Here is a 21,282-nt window from a genome sequence, read left to right on the forward strand (position 1 = left end):
AATTTAATAACTAAATTTTATTTTAGTTTCAATCAAATTATTGAGTTTTGAACTAGAATAAATATTTCATTTGAAAAGATAATCTATGATATTTTATAAATTTTCTACATGTTAACGTTGTGTAATGGAATCTTACGTATTAGCACTTTATTAATCGTTGGATTTCCTTTTCTACATCTCAATCATTCAATCCATCAACTATTGCAATCTCATTATTTCTATTGTCACTACATCGGTACATCTTCTCTTCTCTTTTTTTTCTTGCTTGCACTAGTATTGCTCATCTCTCCCCCCCCCCCCTCCCCCTCTCTCTCTCTTTGCGACTCCTCCCCTGTCCTTCCCCCTCCCATGTTGGATGAATAATGTTTGATTACTGGCATTATAGCTATTCCTTCACTTGATAACAGGAGAAACCTCAAAATCAAGAGAAATATGAGCACAAGAGAGACAGAGAGAGAATTGCAATGAATTCACTGTTGTCATAGGTGGCGCTTTCACAGGGGAAATTTTGAACCGTCATTGGTACCCTGTGTGATTCGGAAAAAAAAACTCCCGTAGAAGCACCAGCCTATTTTTGTAGAATATCATGTTTAATATAATATTACATGTTTTTCTAGCACTACCTTGTAGTGTACCTATGCCATATCTTGCATAATGTCTAATTGTCTATATACTTTCTCACATGCTACTTTTTTTTTTTTTTTTTTTTTTTTTGAAGGGGGGGGGAGGGATGGGGATTGGACTTGGATCTTGTGCAGCTGTGGCGGGAGCTGCACTGTGCAGCACCAAAACCCACCCTGAATACAGGGGGGAGGTGGTCATTTCACATGTGGGGCCCAGGTGGGACCCACCTGTGAAATGACTACCTTACCCCTATTTTTCTTGTCATTTAGTGGTACTGCATAGGTGCAGCTCCCGCCACAGCAGGATAAGATCCAAGTCCATGGGGATTCTATTCTAAGGGCGGGGAGAGGGAAGATGAGAACTAAAACCCTTGAACTTGAGACCTCCTAATAGAGAAAAGATACCTTTGTGTTCTCATCTTCCCTCTCTCCCATATCAGTGAGTTATGGATCAAAGGTTTCAACAAAAAAAAAAAAAGATATGGATCAAAGGTTAACAAAAAATCAATTTTACCAGAAAGATAGGGATAAAAATCCATCCAATTCAGATTAGTATCGATACGGTATCCGGAACAGATTTCTAAATTCTTGATATGTCATGTATCTTTCATGACGATATGGTTAAGAATAGTGGGAGTGTTCTCTGTGGAAGAGCGCAGGGGCCTCGTATGCACCGCAATCAATGAGAACGTACGCTGTGGCATCTCAGGGGTGAAATTTCCACTTTTTATGGGGCCGGGTTGGTCATTTCAACCCCCTCTCCCATGTCTTTGGCGTGACCTGCGCCCTTCCCACACACAACATTTTTACCTAATTAAAATGCTTCGACTATTGTCAACTAAAAGAGAAAACTTTGGAAGCATCAAGCAGCCACAGTTCTCTCATATTGTCATATCTCCTTCTTCCTTTTTGCCTTTAATGTTAAACATTTTCTTTCCCCTTTCTTTATCTCAAAACTCATATCAGAAGCCTTTATTACTTCCTCGCTTTCATTAATCTCCATCGTTCAGAAATTTTAACAGTCTCTTAACATTCTATAGCAGAAACCTGGTGATGACAACAGTTCGAAATCAAACCACAAATCCGACGACGTCAAACAATTACCGTGTTTACATACAGTACACAATGATGGTAGGTTGACATTAATGGAGAAAAGAGATGGGAAGAGAAAAAGGTAAAGAAAAGTTTAGACATGAAAACGATAGCCATTGATGATTAAGGAAACGACCCGGAAACCAGAGAGCAACGAAGAGAATCCTAGGAAGAGGAAGCCTGCGAAGCCCAGGCCAATGGAGATGTAGGATTGAACGCAAAACATGTTCACCACCGTACAAGTTTCTCCTCCTCTGAAAGTCCGGATCAATGCCGTTCCCGCAGCGTTCGCAGACAACAGCAGGTACGCGAAAACCTACCAATTCCATTTTGCTTCCATTTCTCAAGAATTAATTCTGAATAATCAACATACTCTGTGGGTGAAACTTGAAATTGAAGATTGAAGAGAAATAATAATGAACTTGAACTTGAAGGTGAAGATTCAATCTAGAATCTTTCTTTTCAGTGTAAGTTTCAAGCTTTCAAGTAAAGAGGGGAAGCTTTCAATTAGCTGGCGATGGAAGACAGGAAATATGATAACTTTTAAAATTTCAATACTTTTTTTAGAAGAAGCCCAATCAATAATATCATATTAAATAGAATAAGATAAATTTGAAAACTAAAGAAGAAGAGAAGTGAGATTCAATTTGAAATTGGATTATTGGAGGATAAGAGTATAGAATAGGATTGCAGAGGAGTGAGGAGGATAATAAGATGAACAGTTGGGTAATGGATACCAACCTGGTCATGACCGAAATCAAACCAGACCTGTACAGTCTCCGGGAACAAAGTGGTGCCTTTGAGAATCTCCCAAATCGAAGCTCCCATCTCCGCAAACGAATACAAGGCAACAATTGCATTTGCAGCCAGCACAAACCTGTAATGGAATAGGGGATTGGGTTTTTAGATTTTGATTCGATTTCCATTCCCATCATCATCATTTTAATTTCTATGAATGATTCTGATTCAATCGCTTTGTTTTGGTTTATCAAACACGTAAAAGGAAAAAAGAAAAGAAGGAAACATAGAACTTGAGTATTTTGAGAGAAAGGGGGGTGGAGAGCAGGGAGTACCTAAAAGCTTCAAAGTCGAACCAGCTGGGAGAACTGGAGCCATGGGAGTTAGTGAACATGAAGATGGCAGCAGCAAGAGAGAAACAGAAAGAGGAGAAGCGGAGAACCAGTATCAGCGTGTTGAAGCGTCGAAGCTTATGTACGGACACGGTGGACTGGAAATGAGGGACTGCCGGCGCCATTCGAGGCGAGGTTTCTCCGTTCCTAAGAGACGACGGTGGCGGAGGAGATCTCATCTTCGCTGGGTCCTTCTTGTTGTTGTTGATGATGTAGCAGTTGTGGCAGAGAGAAGGGAAAATCTGGTTGTTACTGTTGTCTTGTATCAATCCCAAGTTCCCAACTCTCAAGGAGTTACGATGTTAGATTTGCCCCTTTCTAAAATCTACCTAAAATCTATCACTTTCTCACTCTCTTTCTTACTTGTGGAACCCATCAATGGGTTATGGGCAATTGGCTTTTGCAAAGTCAGTGTTACTTACTGCTAGGGATAATCATTCTGTCAAGACTTAAGCGGACTTATAGCTGTCTACACTCTTCTACACTATACACTCTTGTTTCAAGCAAGAAGATTTCCAAGGGAAAAAAAAGGCTTTAGTGTGTATTGCATATTTGCATTGCATCTCAGGACGAGGGAGAAAGCTGACATCAAGGTGGTGAGGTGAGGTGAGGTTGTTTTACACGGAAAGAGAAAGGATTAAGTTTTCCTTCATCCCTAGAATTTGATTTTGGATTCATTGTTAATTGCCACACCCAAGTTTCAGTCATAATTATCCGATTATAATCTTCAATCATAGAGTTAAAAGTGAAAGGATTCTTCGATCACCATCAGGGGTTTTAAAAGCCAGAATTGGAGACAGATCGAGTCAGTTTCGATTCCGATCCATATCAGATCAAAATCGACTTGAATCGGTCCAATCCAACCGATTTTAAGCAATATTAGGGGTAAAAATCAAGAATTGGCCTTAAAATTAAGAATCGGCTCAAGAATTGGTCTGAATCCAACTAAAAATACAAAGAAAATGATTAGGAATTGACCGATCCGGATTGGATCAGCTGATCCAATTCCAATTCAAGCTGCAATGATTAGGATCAATGTCAACCGATTTACCATTGGATCAGGATCGTCTCCAGGGAGGTGTGCGCCCAAGGTGTTGCTAGGGGGCATCCAGTGGCTGAATTGTGCCGCACACATCTCGACACACGCCTAGGGATGTGTGCGGCACAGCTCAACGGTTAGAAGCACCCTGGGCGTGCTGGGTTCCGTGGAGACGAGCTAAATTCTTCATCATTTGGATTGTCGATTTTTGAAACCATGATTACCATTGATAAAACTCGATTAAAAAAACCATTAGAATAGGTACCAATAAGACCAAAATTAAAAAACGACCCATACAAACTTTTGTTACTCTTATTTAACTCTTGTTCAAGTTACTATAACGTTTTTTTTTTAGCGTGGATCATGTCCTTGTACAAGTACCGTCCAAGACCCTCCAAGGTCAGTCACATGGAATCCACCGTGGGACCCAAAAGAGGAATCCATATGAGTGGCCCTGGAGGGCCTTGGATGGTACTTGTACAAGGAACATGATCCGGTCTCTCCCCAACCCCCCCCCCCCGTCCCAAAATAACTAAGATTATTACAATTGATTATTGTAATCACCTTTTTGTATTTTTTTGTGCCCTCGGTCATATTTTATGGAGATAACTTCATGTAAAGGTATGGACCATTCAATACATTTTCCTTTCCCCTTCCACTTCCACAGCCATTGCAAGTGACTGGAAAGTCGAAACTTGAAACTCAAAACAGAGGCAATCTTAAACCATCAATTACCTACCAGCTAGTTGGAAAAACAGTCCAATGTCGATCAAATCAGCAAACCACAAAGCACACTCCACTCCCTCCTCTTAAAATCTGCATTTGCTTAAGCAATACATGAACAATTCAAACGAGAGGGAGAGAGGGGAGAGGGAGAGAGAGAGAGGAGAGAGAGGGAGAGAGGGAGAGAGAGGGAGAGAGATTTACAAATGCATTGAAGTATGAATATGATTTTCTGTTAAAAAAGACGCAGAAAAAAAATCCTTTCCACTTATGTGAATCAAAGGTGCAACAACGGTTGAGTGGTGAGCACACAACAATCGACTGGTACACCCACCACTAGTAACCAAGAGCACTCACAATGCAAATGATAGACCATAAAAAACCAAGAGACGTTCTAAAACAATCTATGAAAGTTCTAGTTAAAAAACAATCAAAAATAATTTAATAGAACACAAGATTTGACGTAAAATTGAAAACCTTAATTTTGGAAAAATCATGGGGGCAACTCCGAATGTAATCCATTGATAATAAATGAGGATTACAAAGTTTCGCCTCTCAAGTTTATGCTCGAAATTTGAGATTACAATAAGATTGAGAAAGAATAACATGCACTTGAAAACTTTACAAAATTAACTCATACACCAACAAGATGCTATTAAATTACCTCTGAAAGCAATCGATAATTTCTCCTAAAGTTTGGAAAACCCAACCGACAAGCACAAACTGCAACTTCAGTTACCCGGCTAATGTAAAGCTTGAGATATAGCATAAACAGTCTCAAGAATGACTCAATCCGTGAGAATGAATCTCTTGCCGAAAATCAACACTCCTTCCCCAATATTTTAAACAAACCCTTCTATTTAGCTTCTCCACCAAAATAAAACAATTCCTCCTCTCTAACCTTGTCATTTTTTCTCACCTTAGAAAAAACCATCACTTCATTTCAACAACCCATTAATTAAGGAAAGTGTTTACCAATTCATATGACACTTACCTTCACATGGGCTGGATACCCATCAAACTCCACATAAGGTTGGATCCATCAAGGCCTAACCCCTAACGTTTTCAGCATTGTATACTTGTTTTTCTATTCGAGCTCGAAACTATTGGATGTCGCATTTTCCACGTATCGAATTCTTAAACCCAAACTACAATGTACCCCAAGATCGATGCATTTCAGAAAGATTTTAATCAATTCAATAGGAGTTTTGTCTCGAAAACTAGGAAAACCGAGATCTTGAACCAGCATGCTTACAAGTCACAAGACACAAATTAGACCTCAGGATTACAATATTCCAATCCAATGATGTACATACACCCACACGGCAACCATCAGGATCTAGATCCCATGAATATCACCTTGAATAAAAGAGAACGTGTCAGAGCTTGCTACCACCACGTGGATTAAAAAAAGACGCATTTATAGCCAAGTGGCATAACCCCAGCTTTGCATGCATACCAATTGTCATCTCTTTCGTTTCTCGATACTTTTTCCGATCCCAGTGACAATAAAAAGAGGGATCGAAAGATCAGAACGGAAGCAAACTTTGTTGATTGGTGTTTCTCCCCAGTGTCATATGCAGATCGATCAGAGCAGAAGTGTAGACGGGATTGAGAAGCAGGTAGCACAGTTAAATCATTAATCCATCAATCGACAAGGGACGATAAGTTCCAATTAATTAGTGATCACTAATTCGATCATGGCGTCCAAGAATCTTATTAGCTCTCCAGCCTTTGCGTACACGGTGGTTTATGTGAAGGACGTAGCCAAATCCGTGGAGTTCTACGCAAACGCCTTTGGTTACACAGTTCGCCGCCTCGACGGATCTCACAGGTATATTTATATTCAAACATGTGTGGGTATATATTATATATATATTTTTTTAATGTTTTGATATATATCTATTTGACTAAGGAAAGAGACTTTGATGGACCCCATAAATACTAGTCAGAGACAACAACTTGTATTATTTCAAATTTCAAACTTGATATAATCGTCTATTATTTTTTTTCTTGGATCGTATGAAAATATATTATATTATATAATTATGAACAGGTGGGGAGAACTGGAGAGTGGGCAGACGACGATAGCCTTCACGCCAGCACATCAACATGAGACGGATGGGAGAACGGGTGAAGTACAGACAGCTGGAAGCGGGCATGAGAGGAACCCCGTGGAAGTGTGCTTCGCTTACTCAAACGTCGACGAGGCCTTTAAGAGGGCGGTAGACAATGGTGCGGTGCCGGTGAGTCCACCTGAAGAGAAGGAGTGGGGACAGAAGGTTGGCTACGTTAGGGACATCGATGGCCTCGTCGTCCGATTGGGGAGCTATATGAAACCCTCTTCTTAAACCTAAACCCTGCAATACTACTTCTTTTGCTTATTCTCAGTGACGAAGGATATATTAATTAACTCTATATAGTGTTGGGAATGAATGCATGGATCCTTGTTATGGTATTTTAGAACTGGTAATTAATTAGTATTACCTTATAATAAAATAAATGAAATAGAACAGCTGAAGAACATAAATTAAATGGTTGTCTCGATCCATCAATTTTATCTAATGGTTATGGAATTTTTTTTTTGCTTTACCCTCCTATGGAGAATAAATCGGATTGACTCCTCTCCTTGGAAGACATCACCAATGAGCAATTTGGATCTTCTACTCCCGAGCTGTCCGGCAAGACCATGTTGTCTAGACACGGTGAGGTGTGCAATTATCGTCTTATTCTTGTCCGAACGTTTTGTCCGAGTGGGGGTAAGGCGGTCATTGCGCGTCTCACTGTGTCTAGGCAGCACGGTCCTGCCGGGCAACTCGGCAGTAGAGGATTTTGATCCATCAATGAGTGCCTAATGAGGCATCTGACGGCTGGGTTGGACCGTATACATTCCGGCAATTGAGATGTGTGCGATACAGTCCAACCGTTCATTGGACGATGTCCAAGGAAAGGAGCCGAATCCGAATACATGCCGAATCCGAATACATCAGGTTATAGTGGAAAGTTTATTCCACAAGGAGAAGATAGAACTGTTTTTTTTTTTTTTAATAAAGAAATTTTATTAACGGGGAACCCACGAAGTCTGATTACAAAAAGAGAGAAAACAGTCAAAAACATACGAAGTGGATGACTTCAAACATACGACGAAGGAGAAAATAGTCAAAAACTAGCGGGGCAATACGTCATGGAATTGCTTGGGAATGATTATTGAGAATTTTTATAATTAGAAGATTGTCACTCTCGATGATGATCTTCTTGAGATTGAGGGAAAGGGCGACCATGAGCGCTTTTTTTATGGCAGTTGCTTTGGCTACCAATGCAAAATTTCAACCAATTCCTTCTGAGAATCAACAAATGAAAGAGTTAGAGCTTCTACAGACGCTACCAGTACCAGATCTGCCTGGGTTCCCTTGACTAGTGCCGTCAATATTGAACTTGAAAAAGGGCCATTCATGAGGGATCCATTTGATAAATCTAAGTTCTATACTCTTTTCGAAATGGAAGTTCTCAACTTGTTGTCTAACACCAGCAATCACTCGAAGAATTATTTCATTAGTATTTAGAGTTCTTTGTCTGAGCAGAAAATCCCAATAATCGATCCAAATGTCCATATAATGTTGCAACATAAAACTGTTTTCAGAATATTGTCTTTATTGTAGCTCTCTTCATTTTTTCCTCTCTAGAGTTCAAAATGTCAAACAATTAAAGCCTATTCTAGCAACCTATGTTTTAGCCCCTTGTGAAATGACCAAGCTAGGTACAAATTGTAACAAAGATGAGGATGTAAGGATGGATGAGTGAAAAAATTATGAAAGATATAGTAAAGAACTCTACATTGTTTATGTACCTTTTGAATTTGTTCATTTCATTTGGACTGATTTGGACAAAATTGAGAAGTATTTCTGCTTAAATTGACCAATTTCAAGTTATTGTTAGGAAGCTTGCCAAAGAAGGAATGGTTCTTTCATATGAATTCGTTACCAATGCACTTAATGAAAAGCTATCGATGTCTTAGAGTGACTTCAAATTAACCATGAAGCACAAAAGGAAGGATACTCATTGGACCAAATCATCATTCGGATTAAACTTCATGAAAAGATCCAAGAAAATGGAAAATTGAGAATGCTAAACAATTTAAGTCCAAGACTAACTTTTTTGAGTCAAGCACGAATAGTTGAAGAAAATTCAGAAAACCAAAAAGGGTACTTCCTTTAATTAAAAACAAAATAAGAAAAGTTCTCTATGGTGGATTGTACTGCCCACGCCCAGAACTAGTAGGGAGAAAAATGACCACCCCGCCCCCTAATGGTCTCCCTGCACGCGCATTCCCCCCAAAGTGCAACCCCGACACTTCAAAAGAAATTGCAGTAACTAGAAAAAAAATTAGCAAAGCAAACATAAATTTGATTGAAGTTTTTTTTTTTCATAGCCATGATGACCAAGGTAAATTTGATTGAGACACCAAATGAGTTGATCATCGATACGAATTCAACCAAGCACGTTCGTGGTGATTGAAATTCTTTCACCAAATATTCAACAGTTGGTTCGGAAGAACAAGTTTTCATGGTGAATTCCAAACTTCACAAATCCATGGAAAAAGACTAATTCAACTGAAGCTAACTTCTGCAAAACTGCATAAGTACTTCATCTTAAAGATGTGCTACATGTGACAAACATGCGACAGAAGCTCAACTCCAATGCACTTTCTCAATAAGGGTGGTTTCTAGTTATCATTTAAAACAGAAAAGATTATTACAACAAAAAATAATGTCTTCGTTGGAAAGAATCATAATTCCAAAGGTTTGTTTATACTGTGTTGACAATATTTTAAATTTACATTGGCAAGTTCTTTGATGCGTGCGTGCAGACGGGGACTGTAACCTTCCTCCATGAATATCCATGTGTTAGAATCTAAATTTACTAGGCTATCACGTTCCACCACCTCAAATAGACTCTGATTTTTAGGAGCAATTAGAGAGAGAGGCAAAAATGGGGGAAAAGGGTTTCACAGCCGGAGAAGGATAGTAAGAGGGAAAGACGAAGAGAAAAAAAAAAAGAAAAAATTTATTTTTTTATCAAGTAAATGGCCAATTCTTAATTCCATCCGCGAAAGTGGGTCGTTTTGCCCAAATCAGTTGGCCCATTCCGGATCCAGATCTTCTACGGCGCCCTGCCCGTAGCAGCCTGAGCAGCATACAAAAAGGGCATGGTGCAATGACCGCCTTACCCCTTGCTCGGGCAAGGGTAAGGCAGTCATTGCAGCACACCCTGTTTGTGCGCCAATCAGGCCACTACAGGCAGAGCGCCGTAGAAGATCTGAATTGGCCCATTTCTGCCCATCCTGATCTGAATGGGCGGACACCAGTGCTGATTCAGCTTCCTAAAACCATGATCTCCGCTGATAGAAAAGAACCATGAGCAAACAGAACGACTCTCACTAATCACAGTATGTTTCCAGGACAGCTGACCAAAACCGTTTAAATACAAAGTTCAGTTACATGAGAACTGCCAAGTTTGTTTAACAGGTGTAGAAGAGAACTGTAATGGAGAGGAGGCTTAAAGAACTTCAAATGGAAATTCCACATGATCGACATACTGACATACTACCAGACTACCAGACGATCAACCAGTTCTCCAATGTAATAAATGGATTTCCAGACAGATAACCGCCATTCCACCTTCGGCAGCGTCATCAAAACATCTCTTGTGACCGTCTCACAGTACGGCTTACTTTCTTCTTGAATTCATCTCTCCTATCCCTCCATTCTTTCTGCATGCAAAAGCAAAGAAACTGATGTGTTAGCATCCTGCCCTTTTTACCCCCTTTAATGATAGATGCAAAGCAAACTTAGTTTTACTCCGACAGTGCGCTAAGCAAAGAAAACAAACAAGAAGTTTTCATCAAAAAAAATATAAAATAAACAAACAAACAAACAAGAACCTAAAGAAACTGACCTATCAGCTTCCTGTCCTTTCTACCCCCCTGAATGATAGGTACAAGTAAACTGAGTTTCATAGAAGCCCATAACACACCTCAGATTTAGTCATTGCACTCTTATTGAGCTCATAGCCAAACATATTGGCCAACCTCCATGGGAAAGAGAGGTGAAATCTGGAACCAAAACTACAATAGAAATGAATTACAACAATCTCCAAACAGATCATCTTCTGATTTGCTGCAATGGAAAAATCTAGTTCGTGTCTCTCTGGATAGAGACAGTAGAGACCAAAAAAAAAAAATAGTAAGCTTGTTTCCCAATGTTATGGCAGGAGTAACAACAGACTTTTGGTTCCTTGGGTACCAACATCCACGTCAACCCAGTAATTCTCCGGCACGAACAGGCTCCAGAAGTTTATTTGAAAATTATAACAATAATGGTAATGAATGAACCCTCACTGAGTCCCTAAAATTGCCTCCTTTAGTGTTTTTACAATGTCCCTCAATGTTCATTCATTTTAGTAATCTAGGCAATAGGCATGGAATCTTTTCACTTTACCATACTACCCCTATTTAATCAATTTGGTAAATCTAGTTGGTAATCTAGGCATGGAGTATAGTATTGGAAACCATGTTGTATCAAGTATGACCTCAAATAGAGCTGATTGGAGGGCAAGGATCCATGTAGCCGACCCCATTTAGTTGGGATAAGGCTGAGTAGTTGTTGTTGTGCTTTTGGACGACCCACCTTAAAATGTGTCTGAATAGAACTCTTCCTTTAGTTGAGATATAGTTTTAGTCATGCAGGATACCTACTCCTACTTTGAATAAAGTTTCCTACTTTCCAATTTCAGTTTCTATATAAACCTTATAAGTCTTCATAAGACCCCACAGTTTTGCTAGATTAATAAAATTGGTATTTGCCTCCATATGTTCGGTTTGAGATTCAGAATAGTGTTGTGGGATGCAGTGCAACCCTTGGCAAGATGATAAGGTCAGGGCTGGTGGGATTTCAGTCTAGTTCCAGGTGAGATGCTTGGTTCATATCCATTACTTTTCTGACCATCTTTCTTCTGGTGGAGGGCTGGGTTAGGAAGCGAGGGGAAGTCTGGGAAAATCAAAGTTACAGGGGGAGAGAAGGGTTCACATAAGAAAGAGGAGGAGGGGGGGGGCGATGGGAAGAATCGCACACACACAGCCACATAGGTATTCTCAAACCAAAATACTCAATTCATTCTTTCTAATCTTCAAATCTGAGTTCACTCTACGTATTACATGAATATAAAGAAAATCTCATTACATCAAAATAGACACCTAGCAAAAATGGAAACCAACTAAAAGAGGAAACTAACAAAAGTAAGCAATGAAACTACCAAGAAAATCCTACGTAGTCTACCCAACCTTCTAAAACAAAGAGAATTGATTAAATGGAAATAAATCTCCTATGTAATCTACCAACCCTTGCCAGACCAGAAAATTGGTCTGTGGTGGTGGGGTGTTGGAAGAATCCCCAGATAGCATGGGACTCTTTCCTTTCTCAAAAGCCACCAGTCGGTCAATTGAAGCTTGCATAGATTCCATCATTGTCTGAATAGAATTGACAGCAATAGTGAGTGTCTCCAATTTGGCATCGGTTTCAGCCTTATAGCAGTTGGGCTGTTCAAGAACCTCACTATTGGCTTCCATAATTACAATAGGCAAGAGAACACTCAAAGACAAAGGGTGAATGGCAAAACAGTAAATAATGAGAAGTTTATGACACTAATGGCATAACTGTAATTATGGGAAGTGCAACTAACACACAAGGGGATGGAGTATCACGTATAAGGTAAAGGGTAAACTGGGAAGTGGGTGGAAAAAAGGATAAAACAGAACTAATATAAAACTAAGGGGTAGTTTAGGAAATAAAAAAAATAAAGAGAGAGAGAGAGAGAGAGACACACAAAAGGGAACTCGTGAGTGGTTACCGTTTCGACTTGGACAGACAGAACCAGAGGGGTTTGGCTGTGCAGAAGGGTTCTTTCTTCACTCAACTTCTGCGGAGAAAAAATGGCAGAAGGACTCCGACAAGGAGGGGGACGAAGGCTTTGATGCGAAGGAGGGAGCCAACGTTAACAAGAACAAAGGACAACTGTTCGTCTACCTCTGTCCAACGGTGACAAAAACAGAAGACTGGCCTGCTGTTTGACGTTCGTTCTTTGAATCGGGATTCGGGAGATCCCAATCACGCCGGAACGATGGAAGATTCGAGTTGTGATGATGACCTTCCAAAACCAGGTATGACTTCTGCTCTCTCTCTCTCTCTCTCTCTCTCTCTCTCTCTCTCTCTCTCTCTCTTCGAGTTATGATGATGACCTTCCAAAACCAGGTCTGACCTCTCTCTCTTTTTTTTTTCACTGGATCGAACCCTAGAAGGGGTCGATTGAAGTTTCAGAGGAAAAAAAGGGGCGGTGAGGGCTGTCGCTGGAAATCGATAGTGGGGTTGTTGTGGGTTGTGGTTTCTGTGATACGCAGGTTTTTTTTGGTTCGCTATTACAGCATGGAAGAAGTGAAAGGAAGGTAAGTCGAGTTTTGCTATCGAACGGGGAGGGGAGAAGAAGAAGAAGAGAGAGAGGGAGCGAAAATCGAACGGGGAGGGGAAGAAGAATGGGAACTTCGACTCTGATACCAAGTTGGTGGAGGGCCGGTTAGGAAGAGAGGGGCAGTCAGGGAAAATCAGAGTTGCCGGGGGGAGAGAAGGGTTCACATAAGAAAGAAGGGGGGGGGGGATCGCAAACACACAGCCACATAGGCTCCTCAAACCAAAATACTCAATCCATTCTTTCTAATCTTCAAATCTGAGTTCACTCTACGTATTACATGAATATAAAGAAAACTCCACTGCATCAAAATAATAGGAACCAACTAAAAGAGGAGACTAACCAAAGTAAGCAATGTCTCAATAAAGAAACTACCAAGGAAATCTTACGTAGTCTACCCAACCTTCTAAAACAAAGAGAATTAATTAAATGGAACTAAATCTCCTATGTAATCTACCAACCCTTGCCAGACCAGAAAACTGGTTTAAGACCGGTTCTTGGTTTAGGCCTCCAAACTGCATCATCTTCAAACTATCCATCCATTGAATCAAGGTTAGTACAGCAGTTTCTGTCCCTCATGCCCATCCTTTATTAACCTTGATTTTGATTGCTTGAAATCTGAAGATACATTAAATCTTTTATACCCAGTTTTTGTTTACAGTTTTGTAACTGTTTATCAAATCTCCAATTGATTATGCAGTTTATGAAGAATCCTGCAGCCAGTAGGATTCCTGACATCAAAGAAACTTGAGATTTGGGATCTGATTTCAGAAGTGATAATTGACCTTAGTACTTAATTGATCTCGGTTTTCCAATCAAATCTAGTCACTGTTTTGGAAGAGTCCTATCATAAATCTGATTTCTCAAACTTGTTAACTGCATCTAATTCTGGTTTCTAGTTCAAGTTCATATTCTGTTAGTGCTGACGATCTGTTGCTAATCTGATCAAGTGTGGTGACTGTTGATTCCATCAAAATCAGAGATCAATTCCCTGTTTTGGAGATTGGAAACCTTAATCAAGATCCTAATCACAATAGCATTCTTCCATATTTGCAGATCAGGCCATCAGATCTGGGCCAGATTTTATACAGTTGTTCCCCCATCCAATTCTGACCTTCGACTACAGATTTGCATCCATCTGAGTTTCTGATTTCAAGTTATTAAATTTTCTTGAATCTGGTACTTTGTTTCTTCTTCTGGTTTTTCAACCAAGATTCTAAACCAAATCCCCAAGGCTTCCAAAAACCCATCAAAATGTGTCCAGGTGGACGAATTTTATTTGTGAGAGCTATGTGCTTGTTGAAATGTGGATTCAGGATTTAAGGACGGATTTACCCAAGTAGAGGTGATTTCCTTTCTCCATTGGGTGGATTTCAAATACACAACTAAAGTGGATTCTAACCAACAACTCACCTTTTCTTTTCTCTTCTACCAACAAATTTAGTCAATCGACCTAGTTGAGTTCCTTCATCAAACAGCATGTCAAAAATTGATTATAGGTTCAGGTTTTCTAAATTCCATTGTCCTACACTACATTTCCAGCACGTCCAGCTGAAAGCAGAGATTGGTTTTCTTCAATTTGGTGATGGATTTTTCTCGTCCAGGTTATATTAAGATAAATTGTCTGTTAATTATTCCCCTCTCAAGGCTAATTCATCCTAATCTACACTTCCAAATTCACATTCTAGTCCTCGACTCCTCTCAAACCATTTCCAAATAACCTGAACTATTTTTTCAAGTTATGTCAGGCCTTGCAAATTTTGATTTCATATGAAATTTCTGCAACACTGTGGCTCCTAACTTCCAGTGGGCTGCAAAATTTACCATCCTACCTATTTACTCCCGCCTTACACAACCCTCATCTGGTGGGTAAAGGTTAAAATTTCTGTTTTGAACAAATTTATCCCATTTAGCAAAATGGGTAGGGTAAGGGCAAATGCTTCAACCCCATTATCTAGATAGTAATAAATAATACTATACAATATATACTATATATACAAAATCTATCTAAATGATTGAATAAATAATATACGTTACATACATAGTTCATAAGATCAGTGGCATACTTCATTAATTTTGGTTGTTTAATGGTTTTATAAGTGAAAAATGTAGTACTTTGTACATGGTAAATACTTTATACAGTTCGCTAGGAGAATAGGTGAAATTTTCATTAAACACAGGTTTACCCACCTTACCCATTTATCCACTGGGTAATAGGAGGGTAAGGATAAGGCCATTACCGGACCTAACTAAGCCCAAGGCTTCTCAATGATCCATAACAAAACTTTGAAGCAAGAGATGCGGGAAAAAATAAATTTCTCTCACTTACCGCTGCTTCAATATTTGCTGGAGATTCATCGTTAGGACTTGACAGCATCGAAATGATGCTCAGTACTATGCTTTCAACCTGTACAATCAAATTATAATTAGTTGACAGATATTAGAATGGAATTCAACAAAAGGAGAAGTATGAATGATTTCATGGATATTAACAAGTAAATAAATAAATAAATAAATATGTATATAAATGCTGTTACAATCGAAGCCAACAGTAAACCCCCCCCCCCCCCAAAACATGAAAATTTGGGGAAAAAAAGATATTCAAGCAACTCTTGAGTTAGGTAAATGCAAGAAAGTAACAGAGGCAGCTAATATAAAACAAAGAACATGCACACACAAAATGAGTTAAGACAGTTAAGAGAACAACACAAATCTGGAGTTCCATGTTTAGAGATAGATTGAATGGAGGACTTGGATTTCTTTAAACAAATTCCCCCCCCCCCCGTCCCCCAATCCTCTCTTTTGTAGTAAGCATGAAAATAGGATTTAAGGTAGAGCAAGAAATAATTTAATTGCAAAGATAGATTTCTGCCTATTCAACCCACTTTATTCATAAGACAGACTGAGCAAAATAGGAGTATGCATACATAACAGAGAGCAAAATTAGTCTATTTATTACTATTTTTGTTGTTTTTGTTAAAGAAAGCAATCCATTGGCCGGAGAGAGAGGTCCATCCCAATGTACAGTTACATAGTCCTATCAAACTGATGGAAAGTCCAAGGGGGCCAGATTGGGAAGACACTCTGGATCATATTTGTAGCAGATATTTTTATTTGAACATTTTAAGACTGGACTAGCACAACCCTTACAGTGTACTTTTTACACGAGGTTACCCCTGCTTCCTGGGAGTATGATAAAGTCATATATAGGGCTGTAGTCACATACATTTAACAATAAATGACATCAAAGTTATTTGAAACCCTCATACATTAGGTGGATTTTCAAGTGTTCTTCTATCTTGTCCTGTTTTCTGGTTACAACAACATACACCCACACCCCCGACAGCCAGTCCACACAAAGACCACCCCATAAAACCTATTTTTGTTAATTTCCTTCTCAGTCTACATCAAAACTACTACCCAACCCCAATAAAACCAACCATTATTTTATGTCCCCAAGTTTCTGTTCACACAGGAGGGCTGATACCCATCAAAACTCACATCCTTTTCACTTTTCTTATACATTTTCTCATTACCTATCAAACCCCCATCATCCCACAAACAGATTCAAATCTCTAAGTTGCATCAATCCAAATGCTACAAGGATTATCCTTATCATCAAGCCTGCAGCCTTTCTGATGCAGCTATACAGAAGCGTACCATAGGGTGAAGACTACATTTTCTCTCCTTTCGGAGATTACATGTATGTTCTTCCATGTAAGAAATTGTTTTATCTAATGATCATAATGGATCACACAGCATTTTGGAAAGGAGTAAGAGCAAAAGTGAGGTTTTAAGCCCCAATTGTAATTTCTTCAGGCAAAAGTTTTTCTAGGCCAGCCTGCTTGGAGATATTTTTTTAAGCGGACCGCCTATTTCTGCCATGTAAAGGCATTATCTGGAAATTCCAAACATTGGATAATAAGGGCCTGGATTGGCCATGTGTCAACTTCCATACTCAAATTGAACGAAATACCCTGTATTTCTCCATGTATGCCCACACATCTCTGTAGTTGTCAGCCGTACATTTATTAGCATGCACCCACTCAATTGTCCTTAATTTTCAATACCTGATTTTGCCACTTGGCCAACCCCGATTGGGATGGAACTTGACATGTGAGAAGGGCATCAAAGGTCAACCTATCCACAAAATTAGTCCTGTCTAACCTGCCACATGGCAGAACCAAGGCCCCAGTGGAGAATGCCTGCCAAGAAATACTGCTCACTTGTCCTTAATTTCAAAGCCAAGGGTATTAATGTCACATTCATGTTCAGAGAGGGTTTTTTTTCACAAAATAAGTTTAGCTATTGTTTGGGTGATTTTTCAGTTAGATTCTAATTTCTTGTAGTCTAGTCAAGGATTATCAGGTTCGTCAGTGTCACAAATTAGATAGTATATAGTGAATAATAGAGTGGCTTAGTATTTGACTTTTAGTAGGTTAGAGTTTCTACACTCCCCTCCCTCCCTCCCTCCCTCCCTCCACTAAATTGTTATGAGGCAACTTCATTCACATTATAGCCAGACATTTTTTGCTTATCTAAGGTATTCAAAGCTTAAACAACTTTACAGGTTCCACAATCTCTTCAGCATATTCAGCATTCACTTCAATATTTTCTGTTCCCCTCTCAAAAGGGCACAACTACGCATTGTTTCCTATGTCCTCCATCTTCTCTTTTCTTCCTTCAACTAGGTTTTTCATTACAACTAAACTCTTTCCCAATTAAATGGGTCAGCTACACAAATCCTAGTTCACTATTCAACTATGTTTAAAGCCATTTTTTCCCCCTTGATAAACCCAAGCCATTCATATATTTTCTTACCACTCACAAGTGATTTTCAGTCTATCGCTTGGTCTTATGACCCCTATAATTGGTATCATATCACTCCCTACTTACTGGTGCAAAAAGAGTTGAGACAAGCAAATGTAAAGATCAAATCCAATAGTTCACTTAAAAAAAGGTCAAGCTCTCAAATCTATCCAACAAAATAATAAATTCAACATGTTGGAAAGATACTTTCCAGTATATCGTTGAGAAGAATTAATCCTTTAACCCACAGGCTTAATCTTCCTTCTGAGTAGAACAAAATCAAACTGGTGTCAAAATCAAAGCCAATATAGTTGTCCAAATGAATTTGGGCTAAATCATTCAAATTCATCCAATATCATCTAAGAACTTGCAATTAGCAATTAGCAATCAGCATACAGATATTCAAGGTAGCGTCACCATTAAACCACCATATCACAACTGCAGCTGAAGATATAGCGAACTCAAATTATCACCATGCAATTCTTATAGATCCTCCTCCAGTAATTTTTAGTATCATGTACATCATGCAAATTTTCACAGCTACATCAGGAGTAACAATAATCAATGATGACAGTTACATGTACTCCATTCCGATATCATGGGGGGTGAAGCAGAAACTTACTAAACCATCATATTATATATTATTCCATCCATAACTACTAAGGAAAAGGAGATATTGTGATCAGTATTGGGTTAGTAGCCAAGAGTATAAAGAAGAAAAAACAAAAGCAGTATCTCCAAGTTTACATCCTTCTCTGAAAACTGGGCACAAATCAATCACATCCATTTAACATTTCAAAAACATACCGTATGTACTGGTGTCCAGCGTTCACTTGCAAGCTCATAGCCATTGGGATCCTCACCAGGAGCATGAAGAATTGATATGCAAACTCGCCCATCAGGATAAACTGGGGTTTGAAAACACAGTCAAATTAGCTCCAAGCAATACAAAGCATAAACAAGCGGGTGCTTGAATGGATAGACAGTGCGTAGAAGATACAATCAAATTAGCTACAAGCAATGTAAAGCATAAACTAGCGGGAGCTCAAATAAAGACACGCACCATTGGGATGCCACATCTCCGAAATAAACCTCACCGTGGGTGGACTATTAGGATAATTGTGAGGAAAACTCATGATGGCATTAAAATAGCCTCCATCACTGCAAGCAAGACAAAAAGTCAGTTAAAAAACAAATCACTAAATACTCTGGTGAACAACAATATGATAGTATCTCAGACAGCACAGAAATAGCCCAACCCCTTCCCCCTTCTAAATTCCAAAACATAAAAGATCCATCTGATCAAACCCACATTTCAAACCAATCGTCAGAAGTCCAAAATATAATAATAAATGACAAATCTAAGAAGCAATGAAGTGGAACAAGGAAACTAGAGATCAGAAAACTAAAGTTTCTCATAATAGAATATAAGTTATACATGAAACAACAACTTATCAGAGTCGCAAAATCAATGTTATCAAAGAGTCCAAATGGCAAAACAAATCAGGCACCTTTAAAACTCAAAAAGAGTAAATCCTTAACCTACATCTTCCACCTATGGAATCCGACTCGGAGACCCGCTATAAAAGGTAAGAGAGATTAACACAAAGGGAATTTTTCTGATAATTCTACATACTGACCTAAATTTTGGAAAAGAAAGAGAAGAAAAAATATTCTTCCATGCATGAGAACTCAAGATTATCCGGCACCAGGACGAAAACCAAAAAGTACGACCGATCACAACATCGCAATGTCTAAAACCAATGAAATCAAACATTTTAAGTCCAACTCCACCACCACGCAAGGGAATTAAATAAACCGTCCAATAGCATCAAGCATGCGAATGGAAGATTAAGAAAAATCGAACCTTTAAGAAAAATCGAACCTTTAAGCATATGAAGTGACGAACAAAAAAAAAAGAAAAAAACTCACTATAGAGTATCAGGGGGTCCGATAATAGTGACGCTCCATTCGAATATGTTATTATCATCAACCAAGCCGGCAGAGAACCCATCAACAGGATTTTTGCAAAGATCTGCCCAGGCAAACAGCTATGGATCAATCACCAGACTCGATCCGAATCAAAAACCCTAGAAAGGATTAATTGAGGACCGTCAAGATTAAAAAAGAACAAGACAAAAACAAGCCAAAGATTTCGATCCAAACCCTTAAGCTGTTTTTGAAGGAGGAGACTAGCTTGAGTTGCTTGTGCCATCAGAGATATACTGGGAGAGATAACGAGAGAGAGAGCGAGCGAGGGAGACCAAGAGAGATAGAGAAAGAGACTATTCTGTCTTATAAGTGCAATACCCTATAAGGCCTATACGGGTCGAAAGATTTGCAGAATTAGAGAAATGTTAGACCGCCGTATTGCTTTATCTGCCTTACAAGCCGACACCTTCTCTCAAATTCTATTTTTATATAAGAGATGCAGAGAGAGAGAGAGAGTTGGAGATGGAGGGAGAGAGAGAGAAGCAGAGATAGGAATTTGGACTTCTGTTCTGTCCATTACAACTTTAGCTTATAACTTTCTACTTTGCGATATGCCGCCTGTTTTAGTCGTGTAACTGCAACTGTACTACAGCCGATTATGAAATTTCCCAAATTGCCCCTAATATAATATACTTCAAGGAAAAGAGAACGCTACTTGATCACGTGCAATGCGTGGTTCCTACATCTAGACATTGAATCGTGCAAAATGACTATCGCTCCTTTAGGGATTTTCACCTTTCCATAGACATACAATGGTCATTTCGCATGATCTTGTATCTTAGTTTCATAATTATAGGATACTTTTTGCAAGTTGGCCAAAAGGGTTGAGATGGGTACAAAGATTTCAATAGGTTGACAATCAGTGGGTGTATTGTATCTATCCGATGGCTAGATCAAGTACTATTCTTAACCTTTCATGTGGTTCAAACTAATAAAGGGACCATGAAAATAAGAATAAGCTACATTTAGACATATCAACTACTTCAACCTATGCTTCACCCAAAAAAAAAAACTACTTCAACCTATGGAAGGTGATGCTACAAATACAATAGCTATTGTGCCTAACAGGGCCGGGTCGGGCCTGAGATTAACACAATGTTAAGCTGGGTTGAGGCTTTTCCTGGCCCTAGCAGGGCCAGACCAGGCCTAGGTTGAGGCCTTGGGCTGAACCCGGCCCTGTATATATTATATATGTTATATATAATTTGTAATATATTATAGATATTGTAATGTATAAGCATTGTAAAATATACATAATATTGAGGGTCAATTACGATCGGGCTTGGAAATACTTTGGCAGGGTCAGGTTGGGTTGAGGGTATGCTAGGCCTTGGCAAGGCCGGACTGGGCTTGGGCT

At 39.2% G+C, this 21,282-nt stretch overlaps 3 protein-coding genes across 3 annotated transcripts; 1 reads left to right on the plus strand and 2 right to left on the minus strand.

Moving 5' to 3' along the window:
* Positions 1–1,725: 1,725 nt before the first annotated feature.
* LOC122643064 (CASP-like protein 4C1) lies at positions 1,726–3,045 on the minus strand. The gene is made up of 3 exons (XM_043836702.1): positions 2,789–3,045; positions 2,457–2,592; positions 1,726–2,031 (listed from the first exon to the last, which is right to left on the minus strand). The coding sequence occupies exons 1-3, from the start codon at positions 3,022–3,024 to the stop codon at positions 1,810–1,812; spliced, it is 594 nt and encodes a 197-aa protein (XP_043692637.1). The 5' UTR covers positions 3,025–3,045; the 3' UTR covers positions 1,726–1,809.
* Positions 3,046–6,288: 3,243 nt separating this feature from the next.
* Positions 6,289–6,961, plus strand: LOC122648320. Its single transcript, XM_043841554.1, has 2 exons — positions 6,289–6,441; positions 6,664–6,961. The coding sequence occupies exons 1-2, from the start codon at positions 6,308–6,310 to the stop codon at positions 6,956–6,958; spliced, it is 429 nt and encodes a 142-aa protein (XP_043697489.1). The 5' UTR covers positions 6,289–6,307; the 3' UTR covers positions 6,959–6,961.
* A 3,110-nt stretch (positions 6,962–10,071) lies between these two features.
* Positions 10,072–20,381, minus strand: LOC122649123 (ubiquitin-conjugating enzyme E2 7). The gene is made up of 6 exons (XM_043842488.1): positions 20,100–20,381; positions 19,866–19,968; positions 18,997–19,094; positions 18,741–18,841; positions 15,454–15,531; positions 10,072–10,377 (listed from the first exon to the last, which is right to left on the minus strand). The coding sequence occupies exons 1-6, from the start codon at positions 20,146–20,148 to the stop codon at positions 10,300–10,302; spliced, it is 507 nt and encodes a 168-aa protein (XP_043698423.1). The 5' UTR covers positions 20,149–20,381; the 3' UTR covers positions 10,072–10,299.
* Positions 20,382–21,282: the final 901 nt, after the last annotated feature.

Source organism: Telopea speciosissima, chromosome 1, assembly GCF_018873765.1.
Source record: "Telopea speciosissima isolate NSW1024214 ecotype Mountain lineage chromosome 1, Tspe_v1, whole genome shotgun sequence".
NCBI lineage: Eukaryota > Viridiplantae > Streptophyta > Magnoliopsida > Proteales > Proteaceae > Telopea > Telopea speciosissima.